This window comes from Urocitellus parryii, chromosome 5 (assembly GCF_045843805.1).
Source record: "Urocitellus parryii isolate mUroPar1 chromosome 5, mUroPar1.hap1, whole genome shotgun sequence".
Classification (NCBI taxonomy): domain Eukaryota; kingdom Metazoa; phylum Chordata; class Mammalia; order Rodentia; family Sciuridae; genus Urocitellus; species Urocitellus parryii.
Window position 1 is genome coordinate 16634933 of NC_135535.1, and position 15216 is coordinate 16650148.

General features: G+C 35.9%; 1 protein-coding gene across 2 annotated transcripts in view; it reads right to left on the minus strand.

Annotated features, from left to right (window-relative positions):
* Positions 1-13672, minus strand: part of Washc4 (WASH complex subunit 4) — a 59122-nt gene extending 45450 nt beyond the window's left edge. For both annotated transcript variants that reach the window (XM_077799151.1, XM_077799150.1), the window contains exons 1-8: positions 13547-13672; positions 10219-10358; positions 6917-6970; positions 6755-6820; positions 5946-5991; positions 5249-5316; positions 2209-2291; positions 463-505 (exon numbers count right to left, since the gene is read on the minus strand). In XM_077799151.1, coding sequence (XP_077655277.1) covers positions 463-505; positions 2209-2291; positions 5249-5316; positions 5946-5991; positions 6755-6820; positions 6917-6970; positions 10219-10358; positions 13547-13607 — 561 coding nt within the window. In that variant the 5' untranslated portion in view covers positions 13608-13672. The remainder of the gene's footprint in view (positions 1-462; positions 506-2208; positions 2292-5248; positions 5317-5945; positions 5992-6754; positions 6821-6916; positions 6971-10218; positions 10359-13546) is intronic.
* Between the last annotated feature and the right edge of the window lie 1544 nt (positions 13673-15216).

Consider the following 15216-nt stretch of genomic DNA (forward strand, 5'->3'; position numbering starts at 1 on the left):
TCTTAAATAGAGAACACTTTGCCCAATATTTCTTCCTTAATTATGACATTTTGCAGATTTATTTCACTGATCAAAGAGACTATGAAGAATGTGTACTGGGCCACAACCAGGAAAACTAAAAATAACAGTGATAGTCAGTAATGCCTCATCAACTACACAAGTGAAAAAAGAATATGAAAAAAAATCCTATAAGAATCTTGGTATGGGCTGGGGAATGTGGCTCAAGCGGTAGCGGGCTCGCCTGGCATGCGTGCGTCCCGGGTTCGATCCTCAGCACCACATACCAACAAAGATGTTGTGTCTGCCGAGAACTAAAAAATAAATATTAAAAATTCTCTCTCTCTCTCTCTCTCTTTAAAAAAAAAAAAAAAAGAATCTTGATATGATTGTTATACTTCCTAATCATACATACTCCAAAGTAAAACACAGTAAAAATGAGCTTTACTGGTCATGTTAAATTACCTGAAAATGAACTCCAGTTGTCTCTATAATTTTGGGGGCAATCCTATAATAAAATAACACCCAAGTTAAAAAAAAAAATTGCTTTTTTTAAAGAAACAGTTCATTCTTATTTTAAAGAATATACACACTAGCAGAAGCTCTTAGAATTTTAATATGCACTCATCTTAAGGCTTCAGTCATTAAAATTTAAGAGATCTAAGAAATTATTACCATGTTCCTCTCTCCTAAGAAGGGAACTGACCTATGCATTCAGACTGCTATCCCTGTGTATTCACAGGAAGGGACATGACAACATGTGGCCCATGAATAATCCTAGCGATTTAAACCTAAAAGATATATCCTGGATAATGACAGAAATAACAAAACTAAAACTATTAGAATTCTTCAATTATCAGCTAGGCTCTTTGTATCCTAACCAAAGTGGTATTTTGGAACTAGGCCTCTCTTTGGTCAGATTGATTTCTTGTTCTTATTTCTACTGAAAAACATACTTCTAAGATTATACTAAAGTCAAAAGCCACAGAAAATTCATTTCACTTCCTTCCTAAACATCCAATTTACTCAACAATAAATAATTTATAATTGTATTTATATGTTAAAATACATATAGATATTTCAAAGAACACATTTTTTTAAATAAAGAGAAAATTCAAATCAATTTCATCCTTCAGGGTCGAGGTGGGGCTGGGAGAGACAGGGAGCTATACTCTCACTCTCTCCTGACACAGGGATAACTTCACTGATAAACCAAAACAAAAAAGTACCTGATAAGAAATGCATGAGAATGAGAGTAAAAACATTCTACCCATTTATGAAGAGTTAAGGTACATTTAGAACAACGAATTAATGAATTAGAGTTAAGGTATACTTAGAACACATTTAGAACAATGATTCAACTGATGACCAAAGTAACAGTGCCAAAGTTGCCATGGAATCTTAATAAATAACTTCTATGGGCCTCATATATCTCTTCTTATCATTAAGAGTGCTAGTCAAGGGGCTGGGGTTGTGGCTCAGTGGTAGAACGCTTGTCTAGCACATGTGAGGCACTAGGTTTGATCCTCAGCACCATATAAAAATAGATAAATAAAAGTATTGTGTCCATCTACAACTAAAAATTAAAAAATTTAAAAAGAGCCCTAATCAAACATCTAAACAAAATTACTGTAAGGATATAATTAAATAGTAAATGTGAGAAAATGTTTAAGTATAAAGAATTAATCAAATGGTAGACATTATTGTGTGGTAGTAAGAATAGCAAACGCTCTAGGAAAACTTGATCACGTTTCTTAATTTAGGATAGTGGTCCCTAAATTTGGAAGATTATAGGACTACAAAATTTTTTCAGTATAGATTCCTTAGCTCCACTCCTCAGGACCCCTGATTTTAAGAAAAAAAGTCTCATGAATCAGGAAACTACTAATGTAGATAAGAAAGGAGCAAAGAGAAAATATAGTGCAAGAATAAATTCCACATTAGTTTTTTTCTATATGGTCAAATTTCTTCTAAGTTTTTTTTTTTTCTGGTTGACATTCTCATTCAGACAAATAATGGGGTCATGCACTATGGTAGAAATTGCACTTATTAATTTATGTAATGTACCCATAAGTAGCACTTAAAACATCGTAAGCATTCAAAGAATGCTGAATAAATAAGTGAACAAAAAACTATTTCAGATGTTTAGTTTTTAAAAGACATTTCCTGTATCTCTAATATAAAAGCAAAAACATATGTAAAATCCATTACTTGTTACTGATATAGAGGGCAGCCAACTGATGGACTACATTCATCACCACTTCATAGCATCTTGTAACAAAACAAGACAGTTCCTGAAATGATAAGTTGAGTATGTGTTACAAAATTGCCTTTTAAATGTCATCTTTTTAAACTAATTTTTATGGTAAAGAATCTTTGAAAAGTAATCACTTTCTAGTAAAATATCCAATTACCCACAAGTCAAATAACTCAAGCATTCCTCAAGAAATCAATTAACTCACTTCCTGCATCCCAGGCCATTCCTAGTTCTGTTCCCACTGCACTTCATTCATACTTCTATTTTAAGTCTAATTGTTCTAGCTATTCATATAGCATCTAAGTGGGATTCATTCCGTCTTTGAATATCTATTGCCTAGCATGGTAGCTAACACTGAATTATTGCTCAACATGAATGAAGGAGCTCAAAGGCTGCCAGTTTTGGAAAATAGGAAGATGAGAGAAGGGGTCTAGAAATCACTTCAAATATTAAGTACCTTTATAATCTATAAGTGGGCTTGGCACACAATAAGTATCAATTACTCCAGGGTTGTACTTATCATTAAATAATAAATTCACATCTGTTGTATCTCAGACCTCGACTTTTAAACCCATAGAAAGTGTGTATCTAAAATATTTTAAATCTGATTAAATTTAAAACTATTTTAAATTTTAAGCTCTATGAGGGCAGCAATTTTTGTTGGTTTTATGTACTGTTGTATCCTCAGCACTAAGAGTAGGTGTACAGACATCACAAAGTGTATTTACACAAATCAATACAGCTATAACACCACTAAGCAATATAATCTTATGGGAATACTGTTGTAAATTCAGTCCACTGTTGACCGAAACAGTTACATGGCACATGACTGTATGTGCAATTATTTTAAAATGCATTTTTTTCTTAAAAAATGCATGATGACACAAAATATTTGAAAGAATTATAAAATGATAAATCAAGAAAATGCCAACTAGAACAGAGTTGAGGCAGCCATATTACTATCAAACAAACAGATTTTATGAGCATTACTATAGCTAATCACTACACAGGTTGAACATCCTTTATCTGAAATGCTTGGAACCAGATTTGTGCTTTGGCTGGAATACCTGAGAATATTTGCATATACATAATGAGATATCCAGGGGATGGGAACCAAGTCTAAATATGAAATTCATTTATTTCATATACACCTTATACACATAGCTTGCAGGCAACTGGATACAGTATTTTTATTAATCTACGTTATGATATTTTCTACTTGTGATTGTCACATCAGTGCTCAAATGGTTTCAGATTTTGGAGCTGAATGTTTCAGTATTTTTGGATAGGAGATTTTCAACCTGTATATGTAACATATATTTACACAAATATATATATATATAGTGTTTTTTGGTTGTCAATGGATCTTTATTTATTCATTTGTGGTGCTGAGAATTGAACCTAGTGCCTCCCACATGCTAGGTAAGTGCTCTACCACTGAGCCACAACCCCAGCCCCCACAATTATATATTATATAATTATTATCATAGCTTAAGAGTCACCTCATAGCAATAAAAGATTAAATTTATCAGGAATCATTAAAAATTCTAAATTTGTATACACAGGATAAAATATCTGCAAATTAAGAAATGCAAATTTGATAAAACTAAGGGGAGAAACTGACACATTTACTGAAACCCTATAAACTATATTTTTTAGACACTTTCCTATCCAGAAGACCTCCTGTTAGATTCTACCAATAAGAGATTAGGAGGCAGGAAGAGGACATGCTTTCAATTTTTTGCTGTTTTTATCAAGATACCTATGTAAGAGCACCTCACCCCAACAATGGAAGTTTGCACCAGTATCCAGTTTCTTTCAGCACTTCAAATATAACCTCAAACCACCCTCTCAAGGTACCAGCACAGGCAGGACCAAACCCTTAGGGATATGAACACCAATTCCACATGGTTATTTCAAGCTCCTAGATTCTGGAAAACCCAACTTTTTCCTTCTGTTCCCTTGATGTTGAGGTCATATCTACTTCCTTTGGATTACCTATTTTGTTCTTTCAGTCCTCTAATTCCTGTGTAACCAATTCTTTATATTAAATACCCTCTTTTAAAAATATTACTGTGTATATCTAAGGTATGCAACATAATTAGTTTTTTGTCAAATGCAGCTAAAATCTACTTATTTAAAACAATTCCATATAAAATTTTATTGCTTATTGCCCCCATGTGGTAAATTAAGATTTCTAGACTTCTTGCTACACTATTTGCCATTTTGTAACCTCTGATCTAGATCTTTTGAAGGACCTTCTGTGATTTGTTTTCTAGATAAGACCTTGAATAACACATATCATCATCAACAAAGTGCTCTCAATTAGGTCAAGTAGACACCCCACAAAGAAATTATAAGGATTCGAACCATATATTTGCATGCACAATTTGATAAAACGTATCAAGTCTTATATCCAACAATCAGAAGGGAGGTGGAACTATGGATATTTTTTCTTTAGTCCTGATTTTTGTTTTTGTCACTTTGTGCATTATTGTATGCTTTCCCACTGGGGCAGCAAGGGAATAGAGATTATTTCATGCTTTTGATTAAATCAAGCCAAAAGATATGGAATCACTAAAACTCTTCAGAGATACAAAGCATATCTAAATTGAAACATTCTATTAGAAGCATCAAGCACCGCTGCTTTTAACAATCTCATCAATGCTCATCCAACAGCTTAAGCTTCACCATTTACAACTTTCCCACATGTAATTTATCTTCTTCCACAAGGTACAAAGTTGAAGTGACTTTAAAAAGCATGACAAATCATCCTTTAAAAAATTATGCAAAGAAACTGATTTTGATACCTTATTCCTCTAAGAGTGCTTGGAAATTTTTCAGAAGTCTATCTCTTAAACTACAATCCAATGCTTATTAAGTGTCTCACAGAGCACACATATCCTTAGCATGTAAAGTTTCCAGAACTTTCTAAATTGGGATTTATTCAAACTTTTAAAAGAAAAAGCTCATTAAAAAGCAAAAATCACTTACCTGTAAGAATGAAATAAATCTCCCCATTTGAATTTGGCAATCACCTTCCACCATGCTGGAATCTGTAGCTTTAAAGGGCAACATGAATAATTACATTTCAATTTTTTCGTCTGAATTCAACACCAAAACACACTTATTTTTTTAATTAGGACATCTTCTAATCCACATAGTATTTGTTATATTTTTTCTTGTCTTTTTCTTCATTTTTTTAATCTGCATAACATTAAAGAATTTTTACTGAAGAGAAAAATGCGACATTAGTCATACAATTAAAAGTAACCATCCGCTTCACTATTAAATGAATTCAAGAAAAATCCTCATCTAATTATGGTACTTTTGGGGGGTTAGTTTGGTTTGGTATCTGGGATTAAACCAAAAGGTGCTACACCACAAGCTACATCCCCATTGCCTTTTCAATTTTGAGGCAGGGTCTTGCTAAGTGGCTGAGGTTGGCCCCAAACTTGTGATCCTCCTGTCTCAGCCTCTGGTGGAGTAACAGGCATGCATTACCATGCTTTGTAACTTACGAAAATACCACAAATCAGTTTTAGAGAATTCTCTTGTTTAACCAACCAAATAAACCAACAAAAAACTGGAATTTTTTCTCACACTAATACATGACATAATCATGTTCTGTCAACTTTCTGTTCATTTCAATCTCATTACCATAATGCCATTTTGAAACTTTAAAACATACCTCCTTCTCCATAAAACAAGAGCCCATTGTAAAACTTAGTTTCAGCCTGTTTAAAAAATAATAAAATAATTTTAAACATTGTTTTGTTTTCAAATTTCTAGGCTCTCTTATTTATACTTAACAGAGGACTACAACATCATTTACAACTTTTTTTTTAATTTCAAAAGCTACTTACAAGTAAATTCAATTTTTCTTAAGATTAAAAAATGTTACTGATACTCAAAGCTATATCCTGATTTCTTTAGCCTTAACTCATCTGACCACCCTCATTGTCCCACACTGTTCCACTAGTTAATAGATAGCAACCACAGTGTCAAAGAGTGAGAGGGAAAAAAAGATGACACTTAAACCAACTTTTATCAGAGTGTAAATGGCTCTTGGGTAAGAAAACACAAAACCAAATAGGTACTAAGGATTCAAAGGTTTTTTAAAGAAATCAGTTATATCTAGCTAGCCACTACATATGGCAGGTAACACCAACTTGGGAGGTATCCAGACCTGGATTCAAACTGTTAAGATGCAAGACATTAGACAAGTGACACCCTCTTTAAGCCTCAGTTTCTTCTAATCCTCACCTACCTCCCTGAGTTAGGGAGGACTAACCATATTAGCATGGTGTTTGGCACACAAGAAGTACGCAATGGTGTTATAACTATTAGTATCTTACTATTAGTATTGCTAGCATTACTGTTATTTCAAATAATTCATTTAATATTCAATATTCATAGAACACCACACATATACAAGCACCTTTTTTCTTTTTGCTCTAAATGACCTGGTTTTAAAGTTTTAGATATAAAAATAATTACCTCATATTTTAATTTCTTGATTTCACAACAAAGTGCAGCATAAACAGTGATGACTTTGTTTAAAACCTAGTTTCATGAGAGAAAAGAAAATAGAAAAAGTAAATTTTAACAAATAACAAAAGCATTTTTTTTAAATACATTTTTAGGTTTAGGACTTTGTACCTTGTTTTCAGTCTTTATGAGTTCCAAAAGGGAAGACTGTTCATAAGGCAAAAGCTATAGAAACAAAGAAAAAGAACATTTCTTTTTAATCTGGAAAAAAAAAATCTCTGAAATTTTAAATACATGAATTCAGACTATCTATACTCTGTTTAAACTTGTGTTAGACCCTGTACTCAGCACTAAAACCCAACCAACTTGTTTGTTCAAAACAATCTCAACAGAGGAAGTAAGAAAAAATAATAAGCTCAAGAAGGAAAATAAACAAGCTCAAGAAGAAATGACCCAACATAACACCACTATGCTGAAAGACTGTAGTTGTGCTCTGGGACATAAGGTAGTTGATTATAAATGCAGTACAATAAAATGCTAAGTAATGAGATAATACTAATCAATAAATTCTATTAATTATGAACATGGGAAAGGACAACTATCATTTTGGAACTCATTATGCAGGCATACATTCAGTAAAATATGGTCTGAGATGTAGCTTAGTGGTAGAGCACTTGCCTAGCATGTGTGAGGCCCTGCGTTCAATCTCCAGTACCAAAGAGGGGAAAAAAACAATTTACAACTTAGTAAGATGTTAATATGATAGCTAAAAGGGAGAAGTAAGTTATCATAAAGAACAGAACAAAGAAGAAAAGAGAAAATATCATCTTTTCTTGTATAAATCAAAGATCCCAAAACACTTAAAAATGCAGTCTTGGGTTCACTTATCTTCTAAGACCAGCTCACAATCTACCTCTTTCACAAAGCCTTCCTATAATCATCATCTACAAGTGATGACTTTTAAATTTCAGATCTTTCTTTTGATAATAATAATAACAATTAAGTATTTATGTAGGTAAATAACCTTATTATTATGTTGGAATTTGTTTTCAGAGATTTTGCCTGATTTTGTGATTCCCCGAAAGTACTACTACTCTTGTGGAGTTAGAAACATGAAACAATTGCCCAATAATGGAATTAAGAAGATTCCAAAGAAAGCAACAGGGAGCAGGAAGGTTTTGTATAATGATAAAATTTAAGAGATTAGAATGCTTCTGTGGGGGAACATAAAAGCTAAGAGATTATTTCACTCTTTTATAAAATCTGAGAGTTGAGAGAAACACCAATGTTTATGATCACAACCATGAGGCTCTTAAAGCTCAAGAATAAGTCTTTATAAAACAAGAAGTTTTACTGAAAAAATACAGAAACTCATTACCTTCAGGGATAATACAGGTTGACAATGGCAATTTCCTAGTGAAATTCCTATAATTTATATACAATGATTCTGATAGATGTGTCAAAGAAAAAAAACAGACAGCAACAAATTTAGCTTAAAGATTTTTTAAAGGAAAACTATGCTTATCCAGTCAGCAAGACAGAAAAGTTTAGAGTAATTTCATTTTACAAATACATAAAGCATTAGTAAGGCAATTTAGAGTAGCAGATAAGGAATGTGCTCTGGAACTAAAATGCCTTTTATTGATTTGTCACTTAAATTCACTTTTTGAGTGTGTTGCTTAACTTTTCCATTCCTTTATTTTTTATTTGCAAACAGAGATGATACAGCATTGTTGTGGGATTTTAAAAGTCAATACCTGTCTTACAACACAAGAATAAAAAGTCCAATTTTAAAATGGGCTAGGGCCAGGTACAGAGGCGAGCACCTGAAGTCCCAGCTACTTGGATGGGAGGCAGATAGGAGAATCCCCTGAGCCCAAGAGTTTGAGGCCAGCATGGGCAACAATGCAAGACCCTGCCACCTCCTCCCACCCCTGACAAAAAAAAGGAAGAGCAGAGGATCTGCACAGACATTTCTCTAAAGAGAATTTCTCCATTGGTATAAATGGCCAAGAGCACAGGAAAAGATGCTCAACATCATTAGCCATAGGAGAAATAGCCATATGAAATTCAAATCAAAACCACAATAAGATATCACTTCATACCTACTAGTATGGCTATAATAATTTTTTTAACAACATAATATCAAGTGTTGACAATGATATGGAGAGAAATTGGAACCCTCATACATTGATGGTAGGAATGTAAAATGGTGTGGCCACATTGGGAAAAAGTCTTACAGATCCTTAGAAAAATAAACAGCATATGACCCAGCAATTCCACTGAGGCTTACACTTCAAGAGATATGAAAACATATCTACAAAAAACTTGTACACGAACGCTCACAGCGGCATTATTTTAGAACTCTATTACAAAAAGGAAAACCCCAACTATTTAGCAATTGATGAATGCATAAATACACTGTATTTGCATTTCATACAAAGGAATATTATTCAGCAATAAAAAGAAAGTATGCCATGCTCATGAGCTTTATATGGATGAGCCTTAAAAACATTACGGTAAGTAAAAGAAGTTGGACACAAAGGACTACATATTGTATGTCTCCAATTATGAAATATTCAAAAGGGACAAATCCATAGAGAGATAAAGTAAACTGATTGGTGGTAGCCTAGAGTCAGTGGATATTGGTGTAGCACAATATGGGAGCAGGGGTGACTAAAAGGTGCAAGATTTTAGGGGTGATAAAAATGTTCTAAAACTGACAATGGTGATGGTTGCACAATTCTGTAAATAAACAAAAAAAGATCACTGAATTGTACAATTTAAGGGGGTTAATTTTATGATATGCAAATTACATGTCAAGAAAGCTGTCATTAACAAAAAGGCAATGTGTGACTTAGGACAGACACAGTATATAAGTGCTCAACAAATATTAATTATTATTTAAGTGGAAACAGACCAGTTTCAAAGACAGAACAAGAGAGTAATCTCAAAATGTAACAGAGTAAGAGTAACACATTAAACAATCACTCCCATGTCAGTATCTCCAATATAACACAAAAAAACTTTTTGAAAATGATGAAAATATTCTTATATCTTGATTGGGATACACGTTATGGGCATACATGTTGGCAAAATTCACTGAACAGTATCCTTAAAAATCAGTACTTTTCAGTGTATGAAAATAACCTCCATAAGAACAAACAAGCCAAGCTTAAATAGTCTATCCAGCACTCTTATTATTTTTTTAGTGATGAAAAACAATGACCAAGTCAAAAAGCTAGAGCTTGTACCACTCTTTGACACTAACATCTTCAAGAATCATTCTTTCAAAAAACAAATTTTAAAAACATCTACCTAGCTTAGAGAAAAGAAAGTTAACAATTTTCTCTAATTTCTTTTTACTCTTAAAGATTGAAAATAAAATATATTTTCTACTTTAAAATTGAAGTTTAATATATACTAGGTCCTGAAAATATATACATAAGTAAAATAATCAAACCAAATCAAACCTTTAACGCTATAGGATCAAGATTGAAATCCCAAACATCTCCAATTGAATCATCCAGCGCATCCTCGATTCTTCTCAATTGAGATGTATATTCCTCAAGAAATTTTCCATAATTCTTAAGTTGGACTTCAGCATGAATTTCTAAATTTAAATTTTAAAACAGTATGTTAGAGCCACAAGTAATGAATTATAGAACACATACTTCAAATAACCTCAGAAATCACAGCAAAGCATTGTTAATTATTACTTTGGAATGTCTGGACTTCTTGAAAATAATGTTCCAAAGTTAAACAGTAATTCAGCCTTCAACTTTTTCCAAACGTATAAAACAATTTTAAAAGCAGTGACCCATTTACCCAGGACTTCTAACCAATCTGAATAATGCCTCTGACAACTCAATGTCTTGATTCTATGTTTTAGTGAGAAACAACTCTACTGAAAAATATAAATATTCACAACCTGGCCTGAAGCAGGTGCAAAAATCTACATTGAGCTGGGGATATGGCTCGTGGTAGAGGGCTTGCCTAGAATGTGCAAGGACCTGGGCTCAATCCCCAGCACTACAAAAATAAACAAGCTGCTGGCTGGGCTGGTAACTTAAGCCAGGCACAGCACACCTGCAAATCCATCAACTCAGGAGGCTGAGGCAGAAGGATCACAAGTTCAAAGCCAATCTCAACAACTTAGCAAGACCTTGTTTTCAAAATAAAACATAGAAAGGACTGAATATGTGGCTCAAGGGTTAAGCACCCCTGGATTCAATCCCCAGTGCCAAAAAAAAAAAAAAAATCTGTATTGTTAAAGAAGCAACATTTTTAGATGATAATTTAAGAATATTTTCCTCATAATGCCTAAAAATTTACCATGTTTTATAATTTGTTAAATTATTTAACTATAAAAACAAGTTGGAAAAGTAAAGTCAGAACAAAATACTGTGCTGATATTTACAGAATTAACATAATTCATGACTTTAAGCTTAAAGTCACTGGAATAAACTATATTTTTAAAATGCCAGTTCATCAAAATTAATGAAAGTAATTACTTCATCCTATACATAAGAATTATTTATTCACAAAGGCAGCAAATTCAAGTTTCTTTTATTGATGTGTATAACTATTCAATCTTTGTCTTCTAAAAAAAAAATTTTTCTTTTCAAATTAGCAATATGGGGCTGGGGTTGTAGCTCAGTGGTACAGTGCTTACTTAGCATATGTGAGGCACTGAGTTTGATCCTCAGTACTACATAAAAATAAATAAATAAATAAAGGTATTATGTTCACCTACAACTAAAATTTTTTTTAAAACTTTTAACTTAGCAATCTGAAGCAACTCTAAGATAAAGTATATTCTGACTTATGCTGTATTAAAGATCTACCTTCCTATTTTTCCTTAGTGTTTGCAACTCATGATCTGAATCAGAAGAACCAATTTAGCTCAATAAAGTTTCTATCTCATTACAGCATTAATCTAGGTAGTTTTGGAAAACATTTAGTCTAGATATGATTCATAGTCCAAAAATCAATAAAAACCAGTCTTCTCTTTCCTACAGCTAACACAAAAACTAGGTAAGTGTTCAGGACCCCAAATTGACATTTTATTGTTACATGGGAAAGGATCAAGCTTCATTTGACCAGCAAATGAATTCCCAAAGACAATACTAGAAAAACACACCAATAAACTGCTCCCTTAGTTTGAGAATTCACAAGGTAGAAGGGAACAGAAAACCCTAATAACATTGAGGTTCCTTGCCAATAATGAATACTTGAAAAATTAGTAAAAGTTAAAGTACATGACTTGACATAAGAATCACATGATTATTCAGAATTCTAAACACCTGTATAACAGTCATCTTTTCCAATAGCTACCCTTCCTTGCCTTATCTTTGTACCCCTAACAGCAACTGGAGTGTAGAAAATGTCTGTAGAATGAATCAGATTATTCTACTTCAAGTTAGAATCATTTCAAAACCAAATAACATATCTTCATTATTTTTTAATATCCTTTATTTTATTTTTATGTGGTGCTGAGGATTAAACCCAGTACTTCACGTGTGCCAGGCCAGCACTCTATCACTGAGCCACAACCCCATCCCATTTATTTATTTTTTAGTTTTAATTGGACACAATATCTTTATTTTATTTTTATGTGGTGCTGAGGATCCAACCCAGGGCCTTACATGTGCTAGGCCAGTGCTCTACTGCTGAGCCACAACCCCTGCCTCATTATTGTTTTGAAGATACTAACATAGGAAACCTTTGCCCACAAAACACCATACATGACAACCCGATTATCACAATAAGCACCAAAGTCCTGCAACAAAAAATCATTCAAGATTTTTGTCAATAGCTCCAAGATTACTTTTATGTTGCATAAGCGTTAATATCTTAAAGAATGTTTTGTAAAAAAACTTCAAACAATGCTGGATGTAGGTTTACCCATCTTTGAGAAATGAATAATCTTATATTCATAGATGTTAAGTTTCTCTTTATAAAATCAAAGTTCACCTAGAATTTTTAAAAACTGACTTTCCGATTTGGGGAAAACAGCATGCCCCAATATCTCTTATATAGATTAATATCAACAAAAATAAACAGACTGAGGACTTGCAGTAATTTCAAGTAGTTTCATTAAGATAATTAGTTTGGGCTCTATATTTTGCCAAAAGAAACTGTTAGGTTTTCCTTTTTTTTGGTTGTTGAATTCTAAGTTTAAAAAAATCAGTCCATTCTATTTATGAAGCAAAATTTGAAGCTCTGTTGTAATTTTTGAAAGCTTTTATAGCTGCGATGCAAGATTGGCCATCCCAGGAAACACACGAGTTAACATAATGGGCCTGGAAGAGGGTAAAATGATATTCGGGTTATTTTCTACAGCGTGAACAGCTGTTTCCTCGCTATCTTCTACGGTTCTAAGTACCGGAACCCAAACTTCCAAAAGTTGGTTTGAGAAAAAGAAGAAAAACAGGAAACCGAAACAGGAACCCAGGCAGGAGCCTCTGCTTGAAGTGCACGCTCCGCGAACTCGACGAGGTCCCCGCGAGGCAGGCCGGGGGCCTCCTGGGCGCGCCCGCCCGCAGCCCCGACCGCAGAGAGCCCACCGCGGTGGGCCCGCGCACGCAGAGCCCTGGCCGGCCGACCCGCCGTCTGCGAGCCCCGACCCGGGAAGGCACACCCGAGGGCGCGTCCCACTCACACCCCCGGGGTGGCCAGGGTCCGGGACCCGACGGCTGCGCGGCGCCCCGACGCAGAGCCCTCCTGGCAGGAGCGCCGCCAGGGCTGCGGCCGGCCCGGGAGGGTCCGCCCGCGGCCCGTGCCCTGACACTCCCTTACTCTGTGAGCCGTCGTCAACGCGGTCAAACTCCCAGTCAGGGGACAGAGTCTCCACCGCCATCACCCCAGCGCCTCCCACAGACACAGCCCCAACCAGCCCCGGCGGCGACGCCGGCCTCGCCCCAGCGGCTGTCACGGCACGTGACTTCCGGCCTCGGCCCCGCCCCCGCGCGCGAGGGCCGGCCGGGCTCGCGGCCCCTGTGGCCGCGGGGACCGCTGGGAAAGTGAGTCCTCCGCCGGGGACGGACGCGGTCGCCATGGCGGCGGCGGCTGTTTCCGTGGGCTTCTTGGGTCCTTGCGTGGGCCTTGCCACCGCTCACTACTTTCCCCTGCCACACAGGCTCCCGCAATTTCGCCTTGCGGTCTCACGACTATTTTTATTGCCGGGGGGAGTTACTCCTCAGTCCGGCCTTGAAAGGGCCGCATCGACGGCGTGGGGGCTCCACAGGAAGGCGTGGTCTTGGGGAGGACGCTGTCCAGGCGCCTTTCCAAGAAGCGCAGATGTCCATCGTCTTTCCTGTCACCCGGCAGCGGAGGCCTTGCGCTCCCAGCTCGTCCAAGACCTCAGTGCTAGACAAAGAATTAACGATTGCCCTAAAGGGCATCTTCCTGCTTACCCTGCATTCCACAGCTCTCCTCCCGGCGCTTTTAGGAACGCGGAGGGGGCTCCTCCACGAATAAGGGATTGGTGTTACCCGCACATTCTACGTTTATCCAGATATTTGCCCATGAATGTACATTGCAGCGTGGTTTTTAATAGGAAACTATCTAAATGTCCCTCAGAATTGGGATAGTAATAGAAAACAATATAGCCTTTATGAATTACTAAAGAGTTATTAAAAGAAGTAGATCTGTAATGGTAAGAAACACCAACAGCAGGCAGTTGCAAAATAATGCATATTTATGGTTGCATTTGTATTTTAAGTTATATAAACATGCATATGTTTTTGCAAATTCATGGGGAGAGAAATCACACTAAAGAGGACAGCAACTCCGAAAAAGTATGTGTTGGTGAGTAGAAAGTTTTAAAGTTTTGTTGTGTATACTTAAGTTTCTACGAATCTTTAGCAAGGAGAATTTATTAAGGTTTTTTGGTGAGTTTTTTGTTTTGTTTGTGTGCGTGTGTGTGTGTGTGTGTGTGTGTGTAAGTAACGTCAAGTACCAAAATAAGTAATCAATGTCCAGTGCTCTCCTCCCCACCCCCACCTTACTGGCCATTGAACTCAGGGGCACTCTATCACTGAGCTACATCCCCAGTCCTTTTTTTATTTTAAGACAAGGTCTTACCCAGGAGTTATCCAGGCTGGCCTCAGACTTACCATCTTCTGCCTCAGCTTCCCAAGTAGCTGGTGTTGCAGGCATGCACCACAGTACCCAGGTAGAATTTCTCTTGAAAAGCTTTGTTCTAGATATTATTGTTTGGATATGGTTTGAATGCCATCCTCCAAGATTTCATGTGTTGAAGTTTGATCCCCATTGTGAGGTATTAAGAAGGTGGAAATGGGGCTGGGGTTGTAGCTCAGAGGGAGAGAATTCAGGAGAAATGAACATACCTGTCCCTTAATCTCTTTCTATGTGATAACCCTGAACCACCTTGGGATTCTATCAGCAAGCAGACCATTACCACATGCAGCCCCTCACACTTAGGCCAGAATTCTGACCCAAAATAA